This window comes from Notothenia rossii (genome assembly GCF_949606895.1).
Source record: "Notothenia rossii genome assembly, contig: scaffold_243, whole genome shotgun sequence".
Classification (NCBI taxonomy): domain Eukaryota; kingdom Metazoa; phylum Chordata; class Actinopteri; order Perciformes; family Nototheniidae; genus Notothenia; species Notothenia rossii.
In genome coordinates this window covers 1-27,950 of record NW_027639529.1, presented here as the reverse complement: position 1 = coordinate 27,950, position 27,950 = coordinate 1, and the positions used below count along the sequence as shown (strand labels likewise).

The following is a 27,950-nucleotide window of genomic DNA, read 5'->3' as shown; positions in this document are numbered from 1 at the left end:
CCCGGAGAACCACACTTCCGCTAAACCCTTTCACAATAAGAGCAGCAGGAGGACGGTTCAGAAAAAAAAGACCAAAAAAAAGAAAATTTTGTTTTCTGTTTACTTGCATGTTTTGGTTGGTTCTTTTTTATTTAAAAAAGTGTAGCACACAAATCACCTGCTGTAGGCAGGCCCACCTTAACCCTAACACACGCGCCCACACACACACGCACACGGCCTCAATGCCAGGTATCATTAGATGAGAATGATCATTATCTCCGGTGGATTAACACAAACCTAGTTATGTAAAATGATGCAAAGGCTACTGGAAATCAATGAATAGTGCGGGCGGCATTGCCTGAGTGATCTGAGTACTTCTACTTTTACTCAAGTACAAGATCTGAGTACTTAGGGGTGCATTCACACCTAATAGTCCGCTCTCTGGTGCGCACCAGACCACAGTTTGTTATTGTTTCATTTTTCAGAAGGTTCGGTGTTGGAGCTATATATCTCTTTATATTATTGACTAGTTTAACATTTGTTTTCTTGCTGTTTATTATTATTATCATTTATTTATATGTATTCTTAGTTAGCTTCATAAGTTAAAGTAGTTTCTATGCTTTTATTTTAAAGGCATGTTTTGGGCACTGGGTGATTAGAGCACCTGGTGTAATTGTATATATTGGAGGCAGGTGGGTGGTGGTGGGAGCCAGAGCACTATTAGGCAAACGGTTTTTTAGCAGGGTGTTTCGAGCCACAGAGTTTTCCAACCACAGGAAAGGAAAGCCATTGGAAAGGCTTAAGGAACAAACCATAGGAAACCTGTTCATTGTCAATGATATTGGATCATAATAAATGTACAACGGAGAATCTTGTCTGGACCTGGATCTGCGTAAAATCTGCTAACTAGTGCCTCAGCGGCTGTATTATTTTAAGTTAATTATCTGTTTTATTTCTATATGATTTTGGCCACTACATTCGGTTTGCGTTCACACCAGGTTCACACGGGCAAAACTCAAACGGACTATAAACTTTAAACACAAGTAATGTGCTCGGAAATGCTGTTCAACCATTGGTCAGACATAAGGGGGTAAAAACGCAAATCCCGGCAATTTCTAGCGGAGCCTCCGCCATGGAGCATCGGCACTTTCGGCAGGTTATTCTCATGCTGCTGTTAATCTGGAGATCAACAGACACTAGCGGCCCGCGCATATGATTATATAATCAGACAACGTCCGTTAAAAAACAGCGGAGAAGAAGTAACGGGTAGAAACCCTCTTTTTTACGCAGCGGTCCAGACATAGACATCAGACGGCGACACATATTCAGTTGCCAGTTCCTTTGGCATTAGGGCAGGGATATCTAGATACTTCCCAAGGTTTGACATAATGCATTGTGCTACTTTTAAAGCAAGCAACGATGTTTTGAAATCTGTAATCAAAAACGCTATCGAATCAGTTCCTGGTTGCTACGTTAGTTCAAACAGTAACAACTGACTATTTTTATTTTATGTAGCTGAGGGAGAATTTTTACTTTACACGACACTGTTCAACACTTAATTCTGCTTTACTCTTTAACTAAACAACCGCGGATGTCTTGAAAGACTCTTTCGCTAAAGATGTTTTAAGATATCCGCGTTCTTGTGACACGTAAATACTGCGCTTCCTGTGTTTTGGTGCAGACTGCGTCCACACCAGCAATGAACCGCTCCAGAGTTCGCAAGCAAGCGCTCCGAGAACACCTGTTTTAGCGGACCAGAGTCCGGTTGTTTAGTTCACTTAAGAGGTCTAGGACTGTGTTCACACCGACCCAAATGAACCGCACCAAGTGGCTAAACGCACCAGGGTTCAATTCAACTGGACTATACAAGGCAGGTATGAACGCACCCTACTTTTACTCAAGTACACGATCTGAGTACTTCTCCCACCTGTGTAATCATACTGTATATACATGTATATAAAGTACAGTACTCTTTACTCTGTTATGTACATCATGTTAAAGGTGGGGTAGGTAAGAATGGAGAAACCAGATAGAGCGATCTAGAATCTAAAAATACAAAACCGGAAACAATTTGCCTCTTCCTTCAGACTTCCTCACAGAGCCCCTCCTCCAACGCATACATGACCAATGAGGAAACCAGATAAATTGGTGCACAGATGGATGGCTGACAGGCAGGTAGGCCATCCAGTCATCTGACCCGGGCCGAGGCAGATGATTGGTCATGCTTTTTACAGCGCCACGGTGAAAGTGAATGACCTACCCCACCTTTAAGGGTTTCTGAAGTGAATGACCTACCCCACCTTTAAGTGTTTCTGAAGTGAATTAGGAATGAGTCCTAATGCTCGGGACGTGAGAGTAAAGAGGGGAAGACTTTAATAAAGAGAGGGGAGAATGAGAAGAGAACGTCACTTCCTTTATTCCAGTCGTCAGGTAGGAAAATATATTCACACGAGTCGCCCGTCTCTCCGACAGGAAGTCAAGCTGCATCACAGATTATTGGGCAACGTTTACACTTTTTTTTTTTTTTTTCTAGACCAACGTCGACTCCCCAAAATTAAATATTCAATTAGAGTGCAAAACAAAACCAACGACAGCTGAGCACGGGACGGGGGGACGGGACAGAAGCAGTCATTGAGATACAGAAACACACAGGATAGAAACCATGCAAAGCAAAACACATCATATAGGCTACACTTATAATAATAATAAAATCTGCACAACAACGAGCTGTACAACCGTCGGACACGAGGACACAAAGCAGAGACACGGAGGAAAACTAAATAAAACGGCAGCTCTCAAATCTGTCTAGTGTCAGAGTCACACTCAGAGACTACATTACCCAGAAGCCCCAGCTGAGTGTGTCTCTGACAGGAAACAGGGCTACTGTTAGCTTTCTTTACCCCAGAATCTGCGGAGACCAGGATCCTCGAACGCCTCGTCATGCCGTCACCTTTTATAATAAAATTATTTATCTGATGATTAATCACAGATGTCACATGACCCTCGTTCAGGTCACATGACACCCGTTCAGGTCAGGAGTTAAAGGGACAGTTCCTGTGTTTATGAGATTTCAGCAGGTCATGGTGAACTCCTGCCACGTTAATGAGACTTGGTGACTCAGAAATAACATTTTAAGTTCCACAATAACACAACAAATGTACCGATTGTATTTCCACTACACCAGCACCTCATTGTCTTTGTGACTGGTGTCAGCCAGTGGTTTACTGGTCTTGTTGGGTGACTCTGGAGCCTCTGAACGACCCTTTAAAACACAAAAGTCTCCAATTAAGACAACAGCTGATGGACAACAGACTGCATTAATTTAACCTGCAGAATTCAGCAGGTTCTGGTCCAACTCTGTGAGAAACTCCTGTCCCTTTAAGACACGACTGTTCCTTTAAGAGGCTCCTGTCCCTTTAAGACACGACTGTTCCTTTAAGAGGCTCCTGTCCCTTTAAGACACGACTGTTCCTTTAAGAGGCTCCTGTCCCTTTAAGACACGACTGCTCCTTTAAGAGGCTCCTGTCCCTTTAAGAGGCTCCTGTCCCTTTAAGACACGACTGTTCCTTTAAGAGGCTCCTGTCCCTTTAAGACACAACTGTTCCTTTAAGAGGCTCCTGTCAATCAATCAGCAGGTAAACATCCCACAACAGGAAGTGACATCAGAGGACGCTGAGGTTGATCCTTATAGAGAACCGCAGTGACGTGTCCTACAACCCGGAAGTCAACTCCTTCCGGTTCCTTCCACAAAAACGCAATGCAATTTCTCCATAGGATTTTGGAAAATAGCTTGAAATAAGGTCTGTGGTTGAAACACATTTAAGAGACGGATCACCTTTTGTTCAGCCGGATAATCTCCAGATGTCTTCCCTACTTTTATAATTTTCGAATCATAAATCTAGTCGCCAGAAGCAAAATGCTAACGTTATGCTATAAAGGAACTACAGCAGGGTCGTTGCTTCAACTTCACGCCAACTTCAGATCCATATTCAAACACACAGATTCTAGATGGAACGAGTTGAAGCGTTTGTTTGAACAGTCTGCAGGAGGCAGGTACTTGCTCTCAAGCAGAACAGAAACTAACTTAGAGGAGTGTTTACGTGTTCGGTGTAATGACGTACAACGGCCTCCACGACTTCTGTAGTCCTATTCAGCCACTTGGTAACAACCATCGTTTCTCAGACACGTCCACTCTTCAGAGATCACCAGTGGGGTCACAGCTGATGATTTAATGTAGAACAAAACGTGATCCGTCTCTTCAATGTGTCTCAACCACAGACCTTAGTTCAGATAGTTTCCTAAACCCTACGGAGAGATCCCATTGCTTTTTATCGAAGGAACCGGACGTGGTAAAAATGCTAACTTACTTCCGGGTTTTAGGACGCGTCACTGCGGTTCTCTATATGCGGTCACTCCGCTACCCGAAACCCGATCCTTAAATCTTTGATTATCTAACCCGTTTCTGTTTTTGAGCCACGAGGCTCCACAGTGAAATATTCCCAGAACCAGAGCTCCCAGTGAGAGAAACTGAGACCAGCTGGGCTCTTCCTGCCTTTGACTCTCTACGATCTGATGGCCCAGTCGGTCCCAGTGAGAGATCCAAACTGGGATGGACTGGACTCTTGGCGTTGTGTTCACTTCCTTTTGAAACTGGGACTTCCTGAAGCTTTACAGGTGAGTTTCCTGTCACTAAAACTCTGCTTTGAATCCAGTTTCTGAACCTCTGATAAACGCTTCCCTCTGCAGTCGAACACGTAACTCTGAACTGTATTTCATCGATGCATAAAAAACCATGAAACCATGACCCCGAGGACCTCCAGTGGTTTCAGGTCTGTTTGAAGACGGTCATTTCAACATGTTGGCACTTTGTTTTTCTGATACAAAAAGAGAGCATCAACAGAGCTGCTTTAAACTCACTTTCCCATCATGCAACAGGAGTCATTTTAACAGTCAAAGAAATCACACTGTTGGCATCCCTTTGACACACACACACACACACACACACACACACACACACACACACACACACACACACACACACACACACACACACACACACACACACACACACACACACACACACACACACACACACACACACACACACACACACACACACACACACACACACACACACACACACACACACACACACACACACACACACACACACACACACGAGTGTTGAAGTGAAACAGTGATTTGCGGTTTGAAGCATCAACGAAGAAGAAGAAGACGCCCGGAGGCGGTTTGGCAGAAAAAACAAACGTCAACAATGTGGCGTAACCACGACGTCCACCAACGAAGAAGAAGATGGGGGGGCAGATAGTTTCTAACCTCTTTCTGGGAATCTTTCGATAGAGACAAACATTTTCCATTCTATTTCTAATTTTTAATTTTAACAATTATTTTTAAGTTAAAATTGAAAAAGCAGATTTTTTTAATGTTTTGTATCTTTTTACAAAATAGGGTTAGCATCATGTGAACTGGTTTAATTACTTTTTCTCACATTTTATCGAAACACATCCCATAATTTCCCTCAACTCAAACACAGTGAACTCTAACGTCTCCGAGAAACCGTGGTGACGTCACATCGCTGATCAGAGGAGCTAGTGCAAAGGAAGCATGGCAACGATACTAAGCTAGGCTAGTGCTAGGCTAAACTAGGTTTAGGCTAGTGCTAGAATAGTGCTAGGCTAGGCTCGACTAGGTTTAGGCTAGGCTAGTGCTAGGCTAGACTAGGTTTAGGCTAGTGCTAGAATAGTGCTAGGCTAGGCTCGACTAGGTTTAGGCTAGGCTAGTGCTAGGCTAGACTAGGTTTAGGCTAGGCTAGTGCTAGGCTAGGCTCGACTAGGTTTAGGCTAGGCTAGTGCTAGGCTCGACTAGGTTTAGGCTAGGCTAGTGCTAGGCTAGACTAGGTTTAGGCTAGTGCTAGAATAGTGCTAGGCTAGGCTCGACTAGGTTTAGGCTAGGCTAGTGCTAGGCTAGACTAGGTTTAGGCTAGACTAGTGCTAGGCTAGACTAGGTTTAGGCTAGGCTAGACTAGGTTTAGGCTAGGCTCGTGCTAGGCTTGACTAGGTTTAGGCTAGGCTAGTGCTACAGAGGCTGGCCCTCTTCCCTCAGTATTACTGCATGCTGACTCTTCAGGTCACTTGGTGATGAAGACAAACTGCTTCAGGCCACATTAACAACTTGTAATAACTATAATAATGAATAATAAACTGCAATGTGTATCTCTGCTGGGCCTGTGGGGCTAATAAGAGCTAATGTCAGTCGGGGGAAACGTTAGACCCCGTCGGGCCGAGCTGCTGTCGCTAAGGGGTTCTCTGTGGAAGTGGAATCACGTAAACACCACTCATTCTGTTATTCTGTGATGTTTAAATACATGTTCTCCAGTTTCAACTTTGTGGGGAAATGATGATTTACTCCTCTTATAACTCTTATTTATGAATCGGTGGCATTTAAAAAAACCTTCACTAAAGAAACTCCACCGACTTTAAAGTCTCATTAAATTTAACGAACTGATGATATTAATAATTAATAACTGAATTTAGTCAGAATGTGATTCATCTTTACACAAGGGGCGGCTTATGAGGACACACACACACACACACACACACACACACACACACACACACACACACACACACACACACACACACACACACACACACACACACACACACACACACACACACACACACACACACACACACACACACACACACACACACACACACACACACACGGCGCTCCGGTGAAGATTTAAGGAACCTCGAGAGGCTCAACCCGTAGTACCTTCTGTGTCTCCTTCCCTACTTCCTGTTTCCTCCTTCCTTTAGTCACTCTGTCCTTTATTCTTCTTCTAAATCATCTAAGGCTGCACAAAGTCTGGAGATGGAGGAAGGAAGGAAGGAAGAGGGAAGGAAGCGAATATGAAAACGTTTAATTGGCTTCATGTATCCTCAACTCTGGGATTTTCACCAATCAGGAAGAGGAAAGAGGCCAAAAGAGGGGCGGGGCTTAATGTTCCAGGTGAGGTTAAACAGCTGATAGAAGCGAGTTATGGTGCCTTTCCACTGCAGGGCCTCGCTCGGCTCAGTACGGTATGGTTTATTTCTGTCTGTAGGCCGTTGTTGTGAGTGTGGACGGTCGGAGCAGATACTGCGTTAGCTTAGCCGATCTCCATTCAGAAAACACGCTGAGATTTTGGAGAGCCAGAAAACTGTGAAAAGTACCCGCTAGCCGGAACTACGCCGAGTGGAAACGCAACCAAAAACGGGCCGGGCACGGCACGCTCAAACCGCGCTGCAGTGGAAAAGCACCATTATTGTCCCTTAGAGCCCCCCTCCCCCCCCTCCTCTTCCTCCCTCCTCTTCATCACTGTGAGGGGGGAACAGGAAGTGGGAGCGGAGGAATAGGAAGTGGGCGTGTCCAGCTCCACGGGGGTGAGGGTGATCTCCACCTGGTCATCATCGTGCAGCGTGGGGGGGGGCAGCACAGCTGATGGAACAGCCAACATGTTGTTTCCTGGTCTTGGGGCTTTCTGAATGACCCCCTGAATCTCCCAATGGGGAGGGGGGGCGCTCTGCAACAGCTGGATGACACCCCCCGTTACCGAGGTGATGATTGGCATGTGAGAGGGGGCAGGGGGTTTGGGTGAGAGAACAGCCGGAGGAAGAGGGGGCGGGGCTTCTTCTGGGCGCGGTTTCCTAGGTCGTCCTCGCTTTCTTTTCAGAGGGAGGGGGGTGGGGAAGGGGTCAGAGGGGGGTCGTTTGGTGACCCCTGACCCTTGACCCCGGGGCTTCTGTAGCACCGAGGTGGGGGCTGAGAGCTGAGGGGGGGGCGGGGGGGCGGAGGTCAGGACGCTCTGTGGGAGGATCATCACTGGAAGAGCCCCGCCCCCCATGGAGATGACTTTCACCTGACCTCCGGGGGCCGAAGCTCCTCCCAAACCTGGGGGGTCTTTGGGAGCCAGCGAGGGGGGAGGAGCTAACAGAGAGGGGGAGGAGCTAACAGACAGGTGAGTCTTATCGGGGAGGGAAGAGCGAGGGAGGATTCTGGGTAACTGCTTCATGAAGGCCTCCACCTGAAACACATCATCATTGTTGTTGTTAATAAATACGATACGATAATCCTTCATTGGTCAGATAAATATTTGTTACACATGGAGCTGCTGTGACTTGCCTCACATGCAACACATATCAAGACACAATACATGAGAAACAAACATGTAACATGACAGCAGCATCAGAGAGAGATGTTGATGTTACATGTTTGTTGTTTGTTAAACAGTTAAACAGATGTAAGACATGACGTGTAGACGTACCGCAGGACGCAGAGACGAGGAAGAGGAGGATGAAGGAGGAAGAGGAGCGTCCAGAGGCTTCACTGCTGCAGCTGATTTGTCTCCAGGTCTCAGTGAAGAAGACGAGGAAGAAGAGTCCCCGAAGTCCTTCTGCAGACAGACAGGAAGTGGTTAGCAGCAGCCACAGGAAGTGATGAACAGCAGGTATCAGGTGAGCTAACCTTGTGATCAAGTGATGAACAGCAGAGGCCTGTACTACGAAGCTGGTTCAACCTAACCTGGATATGTTTGAGTTAGCCGGTTGGCCTAATCCAAAACATACGCGCTCTCTCTAAGCGGTCCTACGACGCTGGTTATCAAGTGGATCGCTCAAGCCAGCCGTGTCCTATCTAGTTAGGAGCGCGTTCACATGAAAGGGGTGGTATCTGGAGCATTCGACCAATCACAAACATGGAGAAGCATACTGACAGCGCAGCGTCATACTTCCTGAATCAAAAGTCAACTATAATATTAGACATATGAAGAAGTTAAACTTTAGACATCCATGACTCAAACACTTGATCCAGGATCAAAGCCACGGACTGTACTTAATGTTACTCTGATCCGGTTACTTATGTTGTGGCAGATATTTCAGTAAGCTTTCTTAACGCTAATGTTATAATAGTCAGATTGCTCTGAAGATGGGAGGTGATATTCTATTAATGTTCACGTTCACACAGTCGCTGATTTTTGCCGGCCGTCTTTCCTGCAACGGCAGCTTTTCTGTATTTCCTTTCTCCTGTAATATGACTTGATCGCTTTAAACTCCGCACACTGAGCTCTGATTGGTCAGCAGGCAGTGCTTTCACTGAGTTGAGCTCTTAGCCTGCAACCTAACCTGCTCCGGGGCAGGTTAGCCGCACAGCATCAGTTACCATGGAGATCTAGCCTGCTAAAAAGAGAACCAGCTTCGTAGGACCGGAAACCCAGAGTTTACCTGAAGTTAGCCGCTAAGAGAACATCCAGCTTCGTAGTACAGGCCTCTGGTATCAGGTGAACTCACCTTGTGATCAACTGCTGCTTCGCTGTCTGCTTTAGAAATCACCGTCTTCTTGATGACTTTGTGGGGTTTGGCCGGACCTCCTGCAGAGAGACAGCTGTCAATCATCTCTAAGACATCAGATATCTGAAGCACGGTAATTATTAGGTTTATTTTCAGATTGATATTAGTGTCACACACACCCACCCACACCCACCCCCAACCACCCACCCACCCACCCACCCACCCACCCACACCCACACACACACACACACACACACACACACACACACACACACACACACACCTGCGAGTGCAGCGGAGGTCACTAGCTCAGCCTGGCTGCAGCGAGGGTTCACGATGTGCTCCTGGATCAGATATCGGGCGATTTCCACCGTCGTGTCGAACGAGCGCTTCAGGATCTTCTGCGCCCAATCACAGATCAGCTCGCACGCCGCCTCCGTCACTTCCTGTTTATACGTCTGCACCAACTCCGTCAGCTCCGCCTGCAGAAACACAGAGTTCATCAGGTTAACTTCATGAGAGAGGAACACAGAGGGTTCATCACAATGTTGACCCCTTGTGGTGCAGCCTGATACAGGCACAAAGGATGTGTGTGTGTGTGTGTGTGTGTGTGTGTGTGTGTGTGTGTGTGTGTGTGTGTGTGTGTGTGTGTGTGTGTGTGTGTGTGTGTGTGTGTGTGTGTGTGTGTGTGTGTGTGTGTGTGTGTGTGTGTGTGTGTGTGTGTGTGTGTGTGTGTGTGTGTGTGTGTGTGTGTGTGTGTGTGTACCGGGTCGTTCTTCAGGTCCAGGTTGGGCAGCAGAGGCATGTTGAGCACAGTCTTCCTCCTGATGCCGCTGTAGCAGTACGTACGAGCGGCAGGTTAAAGAGACTTCATCAAACAAGAACAGCAAAGCTTTGGCCCCCGCTCGACCGGATAAACAAACCTCTCAACGTTCACCCAATTGATTTGCTCTGGATGTATTCACACAGTCTGTTTGCTTTAGAGAACAGACGATGTTTGAATGTGTTTCAGCCAAAAGTCAAACTTTTTTTTCAAAATTTAGACTTTTTCCTAAAAATGTCAAAATTCTCACTTTTTCCTAAAAATTTGGAAATTCTCACATTTTTCCTAACAATCTCAAAATTCTTACTTTTTTCAAAAAATCACGGAATTCTCACTTTTACCTCCAAATTCTCACTTTTACCAAAACATCTAAAAATTCTTACTTTTTTCGCAAATTCTCAAAATGTTTACTTTTTTCTCAAAATGTAAATCTGCCTGTCTGCTTGTGTTAGAGAGAAGGATATTTATCAGTTGTTTGACCTAGTTAAACCTTCCTGTACGTCTGGATCTGAAGTTATCAGAGGAAGAAGCTAAGCTACTGAGAATACAAACTACATCTCCCATGAAGCCTTGCGGCTGAAAGGATATTTGGACTGCCCTCTGCCTCCAAGCCTGCGAGCCTTGATGTTGGGGAAAATGTCTCGAATGATCTTCCCGAAGTTAGCGGCGCTGAGAGGGCGATGTTGAAGAATCTCACAATATCTCCTGTGGACACAGACAGGAAGTGAGTTTGTGTGTGTGTGTGTGTGTGTGTGTGTGTGTGTGTGTGTGTGTGTGTGTGTGTGTGTGTGTGTGTGTGTGTGTGTGTGTGTGTGTGTGTGTGTGTGTGTGTGTGTGTGTGTGTGTGTGTGTGTGTGAGAGAGTGTCTGTCTTGTGTGTATGTCTGTGTCTGTCTGTGTGTGTGAGTGTGTGTGTATGTGTGTATGTGAGTGTGTGTGTTTTTGTCTGTGAGAGTTTGTGTGTGTGTCTGTCTGTCTGTCTTGTATTTGTATTTGTGCGAGTGTGTGTATGTGAGTGTCTGTGTTTTTTAGTCTGTGAGAGATTGTGTGTGTGTGTGTGTGTGTGTGTGTGTGTGTGTGTGTGTGTGTGTGTGTGTGTGTGTGTGTGTGTGTGTGTGTGTGTGTGTGTGTGTGTGTGTGTGTGAGTGAGAGAGAGTGTGAGAGAGTGAGTGAGTGAGAGTGTGTGCTCACCTGTATGTCTCGTAGACATCTTGTTTGGGTAAGCATGTGTCTGAATGCTCCTCAAGGTGACTCCTGATCCAGTTGCAGGTGTGCAGCTGATCAGCTGTGTTGAAGGAGCAGCAGTCCCCCACACTGAACACAGGTAAACACACAGGTAAATACACAGGTATACACACAGGTAAACACACAGGTATACACACGCAGGTAAACACACAGGTAAACACACAAGTATACACACACAGGTAAACACACAGGTATACACACACAGGTAAACACACAGGTAAATACACAGGTATACACACAGGTATACACACACAGGTAAACACACAAGTATACACACACAGGTAAACACACAGGTAAACACACAGGTAAACACACAGGTATACACACAGGTAAACACACAGGTATACACACACAGGTAAACACACAGGTAAACACACAGGTATACACACACAGGTAAACACACAGATATACACACAGGTATACACACACAGGTAAACACACAGGTAAATACACAGGTAAACACACAGGTAAACACACAGGTAAATACACAGGTAAACACACTGGTAAACACACAGGTAAATACACAGGTAAATACACAGGTAAATACACAGGTAAACACACAGGTAAATACACAGGTAAACACACAGGTATACACACAGGTAAATACACAGGTAAATACACAGGTAAACACACAGGTAAACACACAGGTATACACACACAGGTAAACACACAGGTAAACACACAGGTATACACACAGGTATACACACACAGGTAAACACACAGATATACACACAGGTATACACACACAGGTAAACACACAGGTAACACACAGGTAAATACACAGGTAAATACACAGGTAAATACACAGGTAAACACACAGGTAAACACACAGGTATACACACACAGGTAAACACACAGGTAAACACACAGGTATACACACAGGTATACACACACAGGTAAACACACAGATATACACACAGGTATACACACACAGGTAAACACACAGGTAAATACACAGGTAAACACACAGGTAAACACACAGGTAAACACACTGGTAAACACACAGGTAAACACACAGGTAAACACACAGGTATACACACAGGTAAATACACAGGTATACACACAGGTAAACACACAGGTATACACACAGGTAAACACACAGGTAAACACACAGGTATACACACAGGTAAACACACAGGTAAATACACAGGTAAACACACTGGTAAACACACAGGTATACACACAGGTAAACACACAGGTATACACACAGGTAAACACACAGGTAAACACACAGGTAAACACACAGGTAAACACACAGGTATACACACAGGTAAATACACAGGTATACACACAGGTAAACACACAGGTAAACACACAGGTAAACACACAGGTATACACACAGGTATACACACAGGTAAATACACAGGTAAACACACAGGTAAACACACAGGTATACACACAGGTAAACACACAGGTAAACACACAGGTAAATACACAGGTATACACAGGTAAATACACAGGTATACACACAGGTAAACACACAGGTATACACACAGGTATACACACAGGTAAATACACAGGTAAACACACAGGTAAACACACAGGTATACACACAGGTAAACACACAGGTAAACACACAGGTAAATACACAGGTATACACACAGGTAAACACACAGGTAAACACACAGGTATACACACAGGTAAATACACAGGTATACACACAGGTATACACACAGGTATACACACAGGTAAATACACAGGTATACACACAGGTAAACACACAGGTAAACACACAGGTATACACACAGGTAAATACACAGGTATACACACAGGTAAACACACAGGTATACACACAGGTAAACACACAGGTAAACACACAGGTAAACACACAGGTAAATACACACAGGTAAATACACAGGTATACACACAGGTATACACACAGGTATACACACAGGTATACACACAGGTAAATACACAGGTATACACACAGGTAAACACACAGGTATACACACAGGTAAATACACAGGTATACACACAGGTAAATACACAGGTATACACACATAAAAACCGGTAAATTCAAAACCTGCCGGTCCAAATGTCCGATGCTCCGATCGATCGGCCGCCGGTCATTATCGGCCGATATTCACTCTTAATAGTTTGATCGGTGCTCTCTATAAAGGCCGATCAGGAGAGCTGGATTTGATCGATATGGACATAAACGAGAGTGAAGTGTAACCGGACGCGCGGGAGAGATCAGATCAGCTGCTGCATAATCACCTGAAGCCCCGCCCACTGTTTAGCGCGCTGCATGAGAAACTGACGGGCTGTCAGGAGGGAGAGAGGGAGAGAGGGAGAGAGAGGATCCGTCTCTCCCGTGTTATTATTCAAAGTTAATGTAAACTTTTGAATAATGTACTTCATCTACACTGAACAAAAATATAAACGCAACACTTTTGTTTTTGCTCCCATTTTTCATGATGAATTCAAAGATCTAAAACATTTTCTATAAACACAAAATAACCATTTCTCTCAAATATTGTTCACAAATCTGAAACAATCTGTGATAGTGAGCACTTCTCCTTTGCCGAGAGAATCCATCCCACCTCACAGGTGTGGCATATCAAGATGCTGATTAGACAGCATGATTATTGCACAGGTGTGCCTTAGGCTGGCCACAATAAAAGGCCACTCTGAAACGTGCAGTTTTGCTTTATTGGGGGGTTTGGGGGGGTCCGAAGACCAGTCAGTATCTGGTGTGAGCACCATTTGCCTCACGCAACACATCTCCTTGGCATAGAGTTGATCAGGTTGTTGATTGTGGCCTGTTGGTCCACTCCTCTTCAATGGCTGTGTCAAGTTGCTGGATATTGGCAGGAACTGGAACACGCTGTCGTATACGCCGATCCAGAGCATCCCAAACATGCTCAATGGGTGACATGTTAGGGTTAGGGTTAAACCTGACTGGTTGTCGGACCCCCCCAGACCCCCCCAATAAAGCAAAACTGCACGTTTCAGAGTGTCCTTTTATTGTGGCCAGCCTAAGGCACACCTGTGCAATAATCATGCTGTCTAATCAGCATCTTGATATGCCACACCTGTGAGGTGGGATGGATTATCTCGGCAAAGGAGAAGTGCTCACTATCACAGCGTTTTTTCAGATTTGATAACAATATTTGAGAGAAATGGTTATTTTGTGTATTTAGAAAATGTTTTAGATCTTTGAGTTCATCTCATGAACAATGGGAGCAAAAACAAAAGTGTTGCGTTTATATTTTTGTTCAGTGTGCTACAAATAGTTTCTTTGAATTTAGTAATTATGTTGTTTGTTGTTTGTGGAATCATTTATTGAAAAATGAATCTGAATTTTCGATCTGTTATGATTATAAACTGAAGCAATATAAAAATGACTCCCATGAACTGAGTTTTAAACATCAGCATATCCGGTCCTAGTCCGGTGATTACCTGCTAACGGAAACTCTGCTGCACAATTATTATTATTATTATTGAAACATGAGCGGTAAGTTTCAAACTTGTCAGTTAAAATAAATTCTGTCCGGACATTTGAGCGGCGAGGAAAGATCCTAGCGGAAACCCTGGTATACGCACAGGTAAACACACAGGTATACACACAGGTAAACACACAGGTATACACACAGGTAAACACACAGGTATACACACAGGTAAACACACAGGTATACACACAGGTAAACACACAGGTATACACACAGGTAAACACACAGGTATACACACAGGTAAACACACAGGTATACACACAGGTAAACACACAGGTATACACACAGGTAAACACACAGGTATACACACAGGTAAACACACAGGTAAACACACAGGTATACGCACAGGTAAACACACAGGTATACACACAGGTAAACACACAGGTATACACACAGGTAAACACACAGGTATACACACAGGTAAACACACAGGTAAACACACAGGTATACGCACAGGTAAACACACAGGTATACACACAGGTAAACACACAGGTATACACACAGGTATACGCACAGGTAAACACACAGGTAAACACACAGGTATACACACAGGTAAACACACAGGTAAACACACAGGTATACACACAGGTAAACACATAGGTATACGCACAGGTAAACACACAGGTAAACACATAGGTAAACACACAGGTAAACACACAGGTAAACACACAGGTAAACACACAGGTATACACACAGGTATACACACAGGTATACACACAGGTAAACACACAGGTAAACACACAGGTATACGCACAGGTAAACGCACAGGTAAACGCACAGGTATACGCACAGGTAAACACACAGGTAAACACACAGGTAAACACACAGGTAAACGCACAGGTATACGCACAGGTAAACACACAGGTAAACACACAGGTAAACACACAGGTAAACACACAGGTAAACACACAGGTAAACACACAGGTATACGCACAGGTAAACGCACAGGTAAACACACAGGTATACACAGGTATACACACAGGTATACGCACAGGTAAACACACAGGTATACACACAGGTATACGCACAGGTAAACACACAGGTAAACACACAGGTATACGCACAGGTAAACACACAGGTATACGCACAGGTATACACACAGGTATACACACAGGTATACACACAGGTATACGCACAGGTAAACACACAGGTAAATACACAGGTATACGCACAGGTAAACACACAGGTATACGCACAGGTATACACACAGGTATACACACAGGTATACACACAGGTATAGGCACAGGTAAACACACAGGTATACGCACAGGTATACACACAGGTATACGCACAGGTATACGCACAGGTAAACGCACAGGTATACGCACAGGTAAACGCACAGGTAAACACACAGGTATACACACAGGTATACGCACAGGTATACACACAGGTATACACACAGGTATACGCACAGGTAAACACACAGGTATACACACAGGTATACGCACAGGTAAACACACAGGTATACGCACAGGTAAACACACAGGTATACGCACAGGTAAACACACAGGTATACACACAGGTATACACACAGGTATACGCACAGGTATACACACAGGTAAACGCACAGGTATACGCACAGGTAAACACACAGGTATACACACAGGTATACGCACAGGTAAACACACAGGTATACGCACAGGTAAACAAACAGGTATACGCACAGGTATACACACAGGTAAACACACAGGTAAACACACAGGTATACACACAGGTAAACACACAGGTAAACACACAGGTATACACACAGGTAAATACACAGGTAAACACACAGGTATACACACAGGTAAATACACAGGTATACGCACAGGTAAACACACAGGTAAACACACAGGTATACGCACAGGTAAACACACAGGTATACACACAGGTATACGCACAGGTAAACGCACAGGTAAACACAGAGGTAAACACACAGGTATACACACAGGTAAACGCACAGGTAAACACACAGGTAAACACACAGGTATACACACAGGTATACGCACAGGTAAACGCACAGGTATACGCACAGGTAAACACACAGGTATACACACAGGTATACGCACAGGTAAACGCACAGGTAAACACAGAGGTAAACGCACAGGTATACGCACAGGTAAACGCACAGGTAAACACACAGGTAAACACACAGGTAAACACACAGGTATACACACAGGTAAACACACAGGTAAACACACAGGTATACGCACAGGTAAACACACAGGTATACACACAGGTAAACACACAGGTATACACACAGGTATACACACAGGTAAACACACAGGTAAACACACAGGTATACACACAGGTAAACGCACAGGTAAAGGCACAGGTAAACACACAGGTAAACACACAGGTATACACACAGGTATACATCATTACACACATACATTAAGTAATACAATTCAATTATATAAAATAAAATTAATGAAATGATAAATAAAATAAATACAATAAACAAAATAAGTAAAATAAGTAAAATAAATAGCGTCCTGACCTCTTGTCCCCGGTGCTGGGTCCCGAGGGCAGCTGGAGGTAAAGGTACAGCTTTTCGTTGTCGGAGAAACGCTGAACATCTTGCTGTTAAAGCAGAAAATAAGAATACAATCACACACACTTCCTCTCACCTGTACACACTTCCTGTCACCTGTACACACTTCCTCTCACCTGTACACACTTCCTCTCACCTACACACACTTCCTCTCACCTGTACACACTTCCTCTCACCTGTACACACTTCCTCTCACCTGTACACACTTCCTCTCACCTGTACACACTTCCTGTCACCTGTACACACTTCCTCTCACCTGTACACACTTCCTCTCACCTACACACACTTCCTCTCACCTGTACACACTTCCTCTCACCTGTACACACTTCCTCTCACCTGTACACACTTCCTCTCACCTGCACACACACTTCCTCTCATCTGTACACACTTCCTCTCACCTGCACACACTTCCTCTCACCTACACACACTTCCTCTCACCTACACACACTTCCTCTCACCTGTACACACTTCCTCTCACCTGTATACACTTCCTCTCACCTGTACACACTTCCTCTCACCTACACACACTTCCTCTCACCTGTACACACTTCCTCTCACCTGCACACACTTCCTCTCACCTACACACACTTCCTCTCACCTGTACACACTTCCTCTCACCTGTACACACTTCCTCTCACCTGTACACACTTCCTCTCACCTGCACACACACTTCCTCTCACCTGTACACACTTCCTCTCACCTGCACACACTTCCTCTCACCTACACACACACACTTCCTCTCACCTGTACACACTTCCTCTCACCTGCACACACTTCCTCTCACCTACACACACTTCCTCTCACCTACACACACTTCCTCTCACCTGTACACACTTCCTCTCACCTGTACACACTTCCTCTCACCTGTACACACTTCCTCTCACCTGTACACACTTCCTCTCACCTGTACACACTTCCTCTCACCTGTACACACTTCCTCTCACCTGCACACACACTTCCTCTCACCTGTACACACTTCCTCTCACCTGTACACACTTCCTCTCACCTGTACACACTTCTTCTCACCTGTACACACTTCCTCTCACCTGTACACACTTCCTCTCACCTGTACACACTTCCTCTCACCTGTACACACTTCCTCTCACCTGTACACACTTCCTCTCACCTGTACACACTTCCTCTCACCTGTACACACTTCCTCTCACCTACACACACTTCCTCTCACCTGTACACACTTCCTCTCACCTGTACACACTTCCTGTCACCTACACACACTTCCTCTCACCTGTACACACTTCCTCTCACCTGTACATGTTATAGTATGCACACCTTATGAACCTGTTTGAAACCTTAATGACCCCATGATGTGATTATTTATATCTTAAAACCTTTAACAACTAGATCTACATTTATGTATAAATACATGTGTAGCAGTTAGACAAACATAATTAATAGATCTCATTATTACCTTTTTATATGTACTAAAAAATAAAGTTTACTAAGCCCCCTTTTTGGTTTAATGTATTAATTAGACAAAATGATTTGTGCTTAAAGTCATATACTGTTGGGTCTCAAACGGATAGACTAGATTATTAATTTGCCTAATAGTTGCTTAAAATGCTACAATAACATTTGCAATTCGTTTTTAATCTGCCATGTACGGTATCAATGTCTCTAAGCCACCGTAGTGTCGTGTAGTGGGCGTGTCGAGTAGTGGGCGTGTCGTGTAGGGGGCGTGTCGTGTAGGGGGCGTGTCGTGTACTTGCTGCGGCTGCAGCTAGACCATATTGGGATTTTCGCTTAGCGAGCTAACTTCCTGGATTTCCGGTCCTACGACGCAGGTTCACTTCTTAGCGGGCTAGATAACTTATGCTGAACGGCTAGCCTGCTCCGGTTCCAGGATAAGAGATCAACTCCTTCTTCTTCTTCTTCTTCAATCAATCAATGTTTATTTATATAGCCCAATATCACAAATGTTACATTTGTCTTAGTGGACTTCACAGTTTGTACAGAAAATCAGTATGACAATACGACACCCTCCGTCCTTAGACCCTCTGTCCTTAGACCCTCTGTCCTCAGACCCTCTGTCCTTAGACCCTCACATTGTACAAGGAAACACTTCCGGAGAAAAGCCACAGTTTAAAGGGGAACATGGAAAACCTCAGGGAGAGCAACAGAGGAGGGATCCCTCTCCCAGGACGGACAGACGTGCAATAGATGCCGTGTGCTTCTTCTTTGCTTTAATGGCGAATCGCTTCCTCTTGGAGCATATAGCGCCACCTACTGTTGATTTATTTAATGTCCATGTTAAATCCTTGTCCTCAGACCAGTGTTTTTGAGAAACTTGAAGATCAGCTTATCAGTAAATATCTGTATAAACTGCCCATTAGGCTTGGGCGGTATGACGGTATTACGGTATACCAGGGTATTTCGAAATACCGTCGGTATGATTTTCAATACTGTGACGTCACAGACTGTGCGCCAAATCACAGATGCGTTTAATTCTATTACACTGACACGGAGTTTTGACAGGGACGACATTGGTTGTAATGCACAGCACGCGCCAGCAGAGGGCAGGGGAGGGCAGTCCGTCTTTCCCGCTCTCAGAGCTCAGCACAGAGCTGAGCTGAGCAAGATGGCGGCAGCATTTGCCGGCCCCGAACTCGGACAACTAGTAAAAAAGAAAAATGCCTCTGCGCCTGTTTGGGACTATTTTGGGTTTACTCGTCGCCAGTGACTTCATCCAGCACAACGAGAGACGGAGGCACTTCTTTGGGAATGTTTAAGACGGGGTGAGTGAGTGTTGACATTTTTTAATCCTATGCAACTGGTTGATGGTTTTGTAGTGGAGGTCGGACGGTTTTAAAAACGAAAGCATTTACGTGCTAAACATTCACGCGAGTAATCCAATGAATCAAATGGAAATAAGGTTTTTAACACGTGCACGGAATAATATTGCCAAACTAGTTCGTGAATATAGCAAACTTTATTCAATAAGTCAAGTATTTACTCCCGGAAAATGTTTATGTATGATGATATATTGTTAACTTAGCTCACTATGGAAACAACGTCGGACATCTACAAACGCGTCCTGTATCCGATCTCAAAATGTTCCATTTGCACAATGTGTCATGTATGCAGCCCTTGTTTTGCACTTGCGCGCACGTCGCGGCACTTTGCGAGCGTCTACCGGCTCGGCTGCATTTTACACCGAACATATAATATACCGTTCGAAACATCTATTTGCCGCCGAACGCCACCTCACTCAAGTCGACCCAAGTCATACCGTCAGTGGCGGCTGGTGGAAAATATTTTTGGTGGGGCTGTTGATATAGTGAGTAAAACATTTTTTTTTGGGAGAAATGACCCCTTAAATTGGGACTGATACCGTCATATACCGTATACCACGGTATGATGTCAGCAAGGTATGACGGTATGAAAAAAATGATACCGCCCATGCCTACTGCCCATATTGTTCATGTAGAACATTGTTCACGTACAGTAAGCCTGCACATTGATTTTATTTTTCCTTGAATGTAACCGTTTCAATAAGGATAAATCTATTACAGGTTGAGGTAGAAACCATGGTGGAACAGCTGATAACAACAGTGTGCAGAGTTTAAAGCGATCAAGTCACATTACAGGAGAAAGGAAATACAGAAAAGCTGCCGTTGCAGGAAAGACGGCCGGCAGAAATCAGCGACTGTGTGAACGTGAACATGAATAGAATATCACCTCCCATCTTCAGAGCAATCTGACTATTAGAACATTAGCGTTAAGAAAGCTTACTTAAATATCTGCCACAACATAAGTAACCGGATCAGAGTAACATTGTCTCTATTCTTGTTTTGCTCGATCTCAGTGCTGCATTTGATACTATCGACCATGATATCCTATTGCAAAGACTAGAGCACTTAGTTGGTATACAGGGAACTGCTTTAGGCTGGTTTAGGTCCTATCTATCTGAACGCTCTCAGTTTGTACAAGGACCGCCTACTTCCATCTACGTGACATTGCAAAAATTAGGCATATCTTGCCTCAAAACGATGCAGAGAAACTAGTCCATGCATTTGTTACTTCAAGGCTGGATTATTGTAACTCCTTATTATCAGGGTGTACCAAGAAGTCAGTCAAGTCGCTTCAGCTGATTCAAAATGCTGCAGCTCGTGTACTAACCAGAGTTAGGAAAAGGGACCACATTACTCCTGTTCTGGCTGCCTTACACTGGCTCCCTATAGAACACAGGATAGAATTTAAAATTCTTCTTCTGGCCTACAAAGCCCTTAATGGGCAGGCGCCATCTTACCTTAAAGAACTCATTATACCCTATTGTCCTACTAGGGCATTGCGTTCCAAGAATGCAGGGTTGTTGGTTGTTCCTAGAGTCTCTAAAAGTACAATGGGAGCCAGAGCCTTTTCTTATCAAGCTCCACTTTTGTGGAATCAGCTTCCAGTTTGTGTTCGGGCGGCAGACACCCTATCCGTTTTTAAGAGTGCGCTTAAGACCTTCCTTTTTGATAAAGCTTATAGTTAGGGCTGATTAGATTCAGCCCCTAGTTTTGCTGATATAGGCTTAGTTTGTCGGGGGACATCTTACTTCTTCCTTCTCTCTGTCTATACCTGTGTACTCTCATGTTCCGATTAACCCAGCTTCCCCAAATGTCTTTCTTTTTGGTGTCTATATACGCCGGGATCCGGAGTCATGGATGATCCTGCGGTCCTGTGTCATGGATCGCGAGTCCTGGATCTTGAGTCGTGGCTGCGGTCCTGGATCATAAGTCCTGGATGGATATCCTCATGGATTCATCTTCCTATTATACACACATGCATTTCAAAACATTTGGACTACCTATGTTGCAAATGTATTATCTTTTCAATTTACACACGGCATCTATTGCACGTCTGTCCGTCCTGGGAGAGGGATCCCTCCTCTGTTGCTCTCCCTGAGGTTTCTCCATGTTCCCCTTTAAACTGTGGGGTTTCTCTGGAAGTGTTTCCTTGTACGATGTGAGGGTCTAAGGACAGAGGGTATCGTATTGTCATACTGATATTCTGTACAAACTGTGAAGTCCATGTTTAGTCTACTAAAATAAACATTGATTGATTGAACATTACGTACAGTCCGCGGCACTGTGAGCAGGGCTCGACATTAAGGACTGCCCGATGGCCCGGGGCCATCTAGTATTTAGCTCGGGCCATGAAGCCTCACCTGCTGGTTGCCCGATCGGGCAATCTATTATGCCAGTATCATGCAGCTTGTGGATCCAGTAATGAGTGACCCGACAGTGAAACTAAACATATCTATAACTAGTTACGGTAGTTTGAGAGGTCATTAAAATAGCTACGTGTGATATTCTAACCTGGAGTTTGTGTTTTGTCCGCTCACCGCTGCATGTGATCATGCAGAGCTGCGTGTCGACTCGTCAGCAGCAGCTGATCTCTCTCTCCCGTCAGATTAGACTTCACTCTTGTTTATGTCCATATCGATCAGATCCAGCTAGTTCTAGCTAATGATATGACTACCTGCTTATCAAAATACACCTAAACAATAAGTGTTGCTATGCAACCGGGGGAGGCCACAAAGTATAGCGCAGCATTATGCATTTGTTTACATGCCCACCGGAACCCCGAGGCATTACCAACAGATCAACGCACAATCAACCCATACAGCACATCTCTTTCTCCACATTAAGTGTTACACATTAGAATGGACTACTCTTGTCTGTCACATAAGTGACGCAACTGAAGCGGTATTGCGCTAAAGGGAAATTATTTTGACCGAAGAGATTTAGATTTGCCGGCTAACGGGAACTCTGACGTCGCCATTTTGTGTGCTTCGCGGATGCGCTCGGCTCCTCGGGTCTGCTCGGTCAGCTTCCGGATGAGGAGGCATTCCTTCGACCAACTTACAGTAGATAACATTACAAACATTTTGAACAGGGGCCATAATAGTGTAAATAATGTTTGTTTTGGCAGTTACAACTGAATGTAATGTTTTCTACTTTTTTCCATTTGATGAAGGCATTTGCCTTCATCAGATGGAAAGTGTCTTGACCAACAACTTAAGTATTTCTTATAGCTATGCAGGACATGCAAGAGAGCAAACACAAACAAGAACAAACAAGTGAAATGAAGAATAAAATTGAAATTGTACAATATAATATTATGCTGGTTCATCTTATAATTCAGTCTAGAGAATGCACCAGACAGCATCTAAGACCTGCTAACATCTAAATGTTCTAGGGGGAGGCCCCCCAAACCCTTCGTGCGTCATTTCATCCGCGCGCATTTTTCAGGGAAATCTCTATTGGGCTCATGGCCATCTGTAAATTACCTTAGATGGCCCACAGGTCATTCACTGGTGAGTGCAGACGTTGATGTGTCCCATTATCATTCATATCACATCATAATGTATCATATATCTCCTTATCTGAGTCAGCTGAGCCGTATCTGGCCGTGCAACACTCACAGTGTCACATACTGGATGCAGAAATATTATTTTAAGCAACACATTCAGTTGACGAAAAACTCGAGTAAACTCGCGCACTCAGCCGGACAGAGAAACCCTGGCTTGAGTTACCGAGTTCATAACCAGCGTCGTAGGACCGCTTAGCGAGATCTCTTTGTTAGAGTAAGTTAAGATAACTCAGAGATATCAGGGTCTGTTGGACTGGATTCAGAGTACAGGCCTCAGATGTAAACACGAGGTGAACACACTCACCAGGATCTGATCCACTTTGGTCTGAACATCTTTGCTGCAACACAGAAACACACAGCGGTTAGAGACAGGCCTCTGCTGATTGGTTGATATTCAAACAGGACTGTATAAAGATGATAATCAGGTGTGATATCTTACGAGATGTTGCTCTTGAGTTTCTGCAGCAGCATGCTGGGCTCTGTGTCGCCCTCCACACCCGCCCCCCCCCCCTGAGAGGCCTCGACCTGCTGCTGGTCCTCCGACATCCTCAACCAGCGCTGAGAAACACCATCTGAGGACAAAACACTCTTTAAAGTACACCATCTGAGGACAAAACACTCTTTAAAGTACACCATCTGAGGTGAGGACAAAACACTCTTTAAAGTACACCATCTGAGGACAAACACTCTTTAAAGTACACCATCTGAGGTGAGGACAAAACACTCTTTAAAGTACACCATCTGAGGACAAAACATTTTATCTGTCGCCACTTTTTAATTGAATTTTCCAACTTTTTCACAAATACAAATGTGTGTTATTAAGTCGCCATTTCAAAACAATATACTAACCCTAACCCTCTCTAAAATAGTGCATAAAAGTGCGTATTTAGATAGTCTGAAAAAGAATATAAAAGTGGCGACAGATAACCCACGAGCACACATTTCATTTGAATCTCAGGTTGTAAATAATCCCAAAGTCATGTCTCACTGTAGTGTTTACAGAGAGCCGGTGGTCATGTGATGCCATTTACTATCACCACGCACACGCACGCGCACACACTGTATTAAGAGAGAGGCGGGGCTCCGTTCATTCCTATGAGAGATGCTAATTGGAGCATGAAGCCCAAAATAAAGCAACTTTAGATTCAATGTGGGCCCACTGAGCATGCGCAGTGGAGTTCCCTTCATCCCCGTCTCCGATCTCCCGCTCTCTGTCAGTCAGATGAATGGAGAGGTGAAATAACTATTTTAGCGCATTCTACAACTTTTACACCCCGATGATTTAAATAAGGAATATAAAATAATTCGTGTAGGGTAGTTTATTTAGCTGAAAACAAATTACCCGCTGATTTATAGACGTCTCTTTCCCAATGCAAGTCAACGAGGAAGAGTATTTGTAGGCCAAAATGACGTCACGGAAGCTGTAGTACCACCGTTTGGCCACTACGGACATTCAAAATATGGGCTTCAACACCAGGCGCAAACACACACACGGCTCTCTCACACACACACACACTCTCAACATGTTACTGCTACGCTAACAGGCTAGCAGACAACCCTCCCGACGCGGCGACATTTCAACACGTTAGCTGGATTAAGAACACACACTTTCAACAACCGTTTCAAACCAGAATACATTATCTTAACGCCGATTTATCTTTGGCAAATATTAGTCGCGTTTCTATCTGCTAACCGGCTAACTAGCCTAGCCGCTTGCTATCAGATAGCATTAGCTAGCAGGCAGTGAAACACCCGTTAAACATAATTTCTCATGCCGTTTGTAAATTCAAAATAAAGCCTGATAACGGGGAATTTATTCTGTCTCTAATGTAGTATCTGTTAGGTGAGTCCCCCTTCATAATTTATTTTAAAAAGAAAAAGAAAGTACCTGAGTCAAGATACAGCAAAAATCCCCTTTCAGATTTTTTTGTGATTGGACGACTTTGTTATGTCTGCCTGACTACAAAGCCAACGTCTATTCCCATTGGCCGACTGTCACTAACCTACCCGGATACCAGAAGCGAGTGGGATCTCATTCGTCGAGCAGAATTATTTCTCTGACATGGATTATTGTGATTGGAAACCATTACCTGGTCTGCCCAGTTACAAAACAGACGACTTTATCTCGCTGAATCTGCATAGCAACAGCCGCCTTTTTAGGCTGTGCGAGCAAATGACTTCAGATGAACATTTTTATAAACTCATCTGTATGTTTAATAACTATAATGTCCAGAGACTAAACAGAATAACTATGTGTGTGTTCTTAAATAAACTATGTACAGTGATTTGAATGCACTTGTAAGTATCTTTAAAAGCTAAATTAAATGTAAAATAGCACATTTAAATATCCTCTCCATCAGGGGCATCTAGGATATGCTCTGCGGGAAAACAAGAGAACGCTTTGTTGATTTGAACTAGATAGAATTGGAGGGATGAAACCCTCTTTAATGGTCACACATGCAGAGCCCCCAGCACACAGTGACGTTTGTTCTTTGCATTTAACCCATCCTAGCTCCAGGAGTCTAGCACCAGGGGTCTAACACCAGGAGTCCAGCACCAGGAGTCCAGCACCAGGAGTCTAGCAAGTCTAGCATCAGGAGTCTAGCACCAGGAGTCCAGCACCAGGAGTCTAGCACCAGGAGTCCAGCACCAGGAGTCTAGCAAGTCTAGCACCAGGAGTCTAGCACCAGGAGTCTAGCAAGTCTAGCACCAGGAGTCTAGAACCAGGAGTCTAGCAAGTCTAGCACCAGGAGTCTAGAACCAGGAGTCTAGCACCAGGAGTCCAGCACCAGGAGTCTAGCAAGTCTAGCACCAGGAGTCTAGCACCAGGAGTCTAGCACCAGGAGTCTAGCACCAGGAGTCTAGCACCAGGAGTCCAGCACCAGGAGTCTAGCAAGTCTAGCACCAGGAGTCCAGCACCAGGAGTCTAGCAAGTCTAGCACCAGGAGTCTAGCACCAGGAGTCTAGCAAGTCTAGCACCAGGAGTCCAGCACTACGAGTCTAGCACCAGGAGTCTAGCACCAGGAGTCTAGCACCAGGAGTCCAGCACCAGGAGTCTAGCACCAGGATGTGTGATTTAAAGTTTGTGCACATTAATCTGTACCACATATATAAATTAAAAAACACCGATTTTTTGATTTATTACATTTATTTTCCATTATACAAAAGCTACAATGAACAAGAGAAAACACTAAACTGGGGAAGGTAAGTTGCAGAAGTTGTTCTTGATGCAGCTCATCTTCATTCAAACCCGCTGCAGAGAAACAGAAACACAGCATTATATTTAGATCCTCTCAAAACATCAGGGATTCCAACAACTACTAAAGACATCAAAGAAGCAATCCGTGGTAAAACCCGGAGCGGACTTTCTTTGAGTGCTTTTGGATCCTATGAACTGGAATGGATTTATGTTGGTGTTCCAGCGAACTGGATTCTAATAAACTGGATTGAACTGTATATAGCTATATCTGTTTATTCATTCACTTTCTCACCAATGATTTTCCATTACCTCATTTTCCATGACCAAAACAATAACTTTCTCAGCGGTTCCACTGAAAATGGTTTATTTGAACATGGAACAGGAAAATAAGGTCTGCATATGAAACATGTTGTGCGTATCTAAAACAAATCAAATAGGCTTACTGGCTTCTACACGCTAAAGCAACTCAAATCTCTCACCAGTAAAACACCTCCTCAGTTAAACGCCATTTTACGTTTCATGACTAAACAATACAGGATTTATTATCATTATAGAATTACTATTTTGGCGATTAGATCAAATATAAATTATATTTGAAGCAACTTTAGTTACATTTCCATGACTTTGGGAAAATATTGTTTTCGATAACTTTTCCAGGACCTGGAATTAGCATTTTGAATTTCCATGACTTTTCCAGGTTTTGAATGACCGTAAGAACCCTGATTATTATTGAATGACTGTGTGTGGTTTGACTTAACTATTTCTGTTCCTTTTTTGATTGTTATTTGTCAGACTTGTTTCGGACTTGCACCTCACTCGTTAAAATACGGTCAAAGCTGTTACAACCCGTGGACGTATCAATAAAGGTTCCTCTCTCTCTGTCTCGTACCTGACCATGTGAGCGATGTCCCAGTTAGTCTCTGAGGACAGCGGCCCGATGATCTCCACGCCTTCCTCCGTCACGATGGCAATCTCATGCTGAGAGAAAAAAC

At 44.3% G+C, this 27,950-nt stretch overlaps 1 protein-coding gene and 1 long non-coding RNA gene across 3 annotated transcripts in view; one reads left to right on the top strand and one right to left on the bottom strand.

Annotated features, from left to right (window-relative positions):
* LOC307027709 (phosphatidylinositol 4-kinase beta-like) overlaps window positions 1–24,320 on the bottom strand; it is a 59,087-nt gene extending 34,767 nt beyond the window's left edge. Inside the window, exons 1-9 of the mRNA XM_079695999.1 lie at window positions 24,199–24,320; window positions 24,064–24,097; window positions 17,328–17,410; window positions 11,343–11,465; window positions 10,741–10,857; window positions 10,096–10,174; window positions 9,613–9,811; window positions 9,330–9,409; window positions 8,309–8,437 (exon numbers count right to left, since the gene is read on the bottom strand). Of these exons, the coding sequence (XP_079552125.1) occupies window positions 8,309–8,437; window positions 9,330–9,409; window positions 9,613–9,811; window positions 10,096–10,174; window positions 10,741–10,857; window positions 11,343–11,465; window positions 17,328–17,410; window positions 24,064–24,097; window positions 24,199–24,305 (951 nt within the window). The 5' untranslated portion in view covers window positions 24,306–24,320. The remainder of the gene's footprint in view (window positions 1–8,308; window positions 8,438–9,329; window positions 9,410–9,612; window positions 9,812–10,095; window positions 10,175–10,740; window positions 10,858–11,342; window positions 11,466–17,327; window positions 17,411–24,063; window positions 24,098–24,198) is intronic.
* On the top strand, window positions 88–7,204 carry LOC307027710. Of its 2 annotated transcripts, none has more exons than XR_013804728.1 (2): window positions 88–6,004; window positions 6,058–7,204. It is a non-coding gene; the product is annotated as an uncharacterized lncRNA (long non-coding RNA). The 2 variants fall into 2 exon arrangements; XR_013804729.1 differs by having other exon boundaries at window positions 88–6,025.
* Window positions 24,321–27,950: the final 3,630 nt, after the last annotated feature.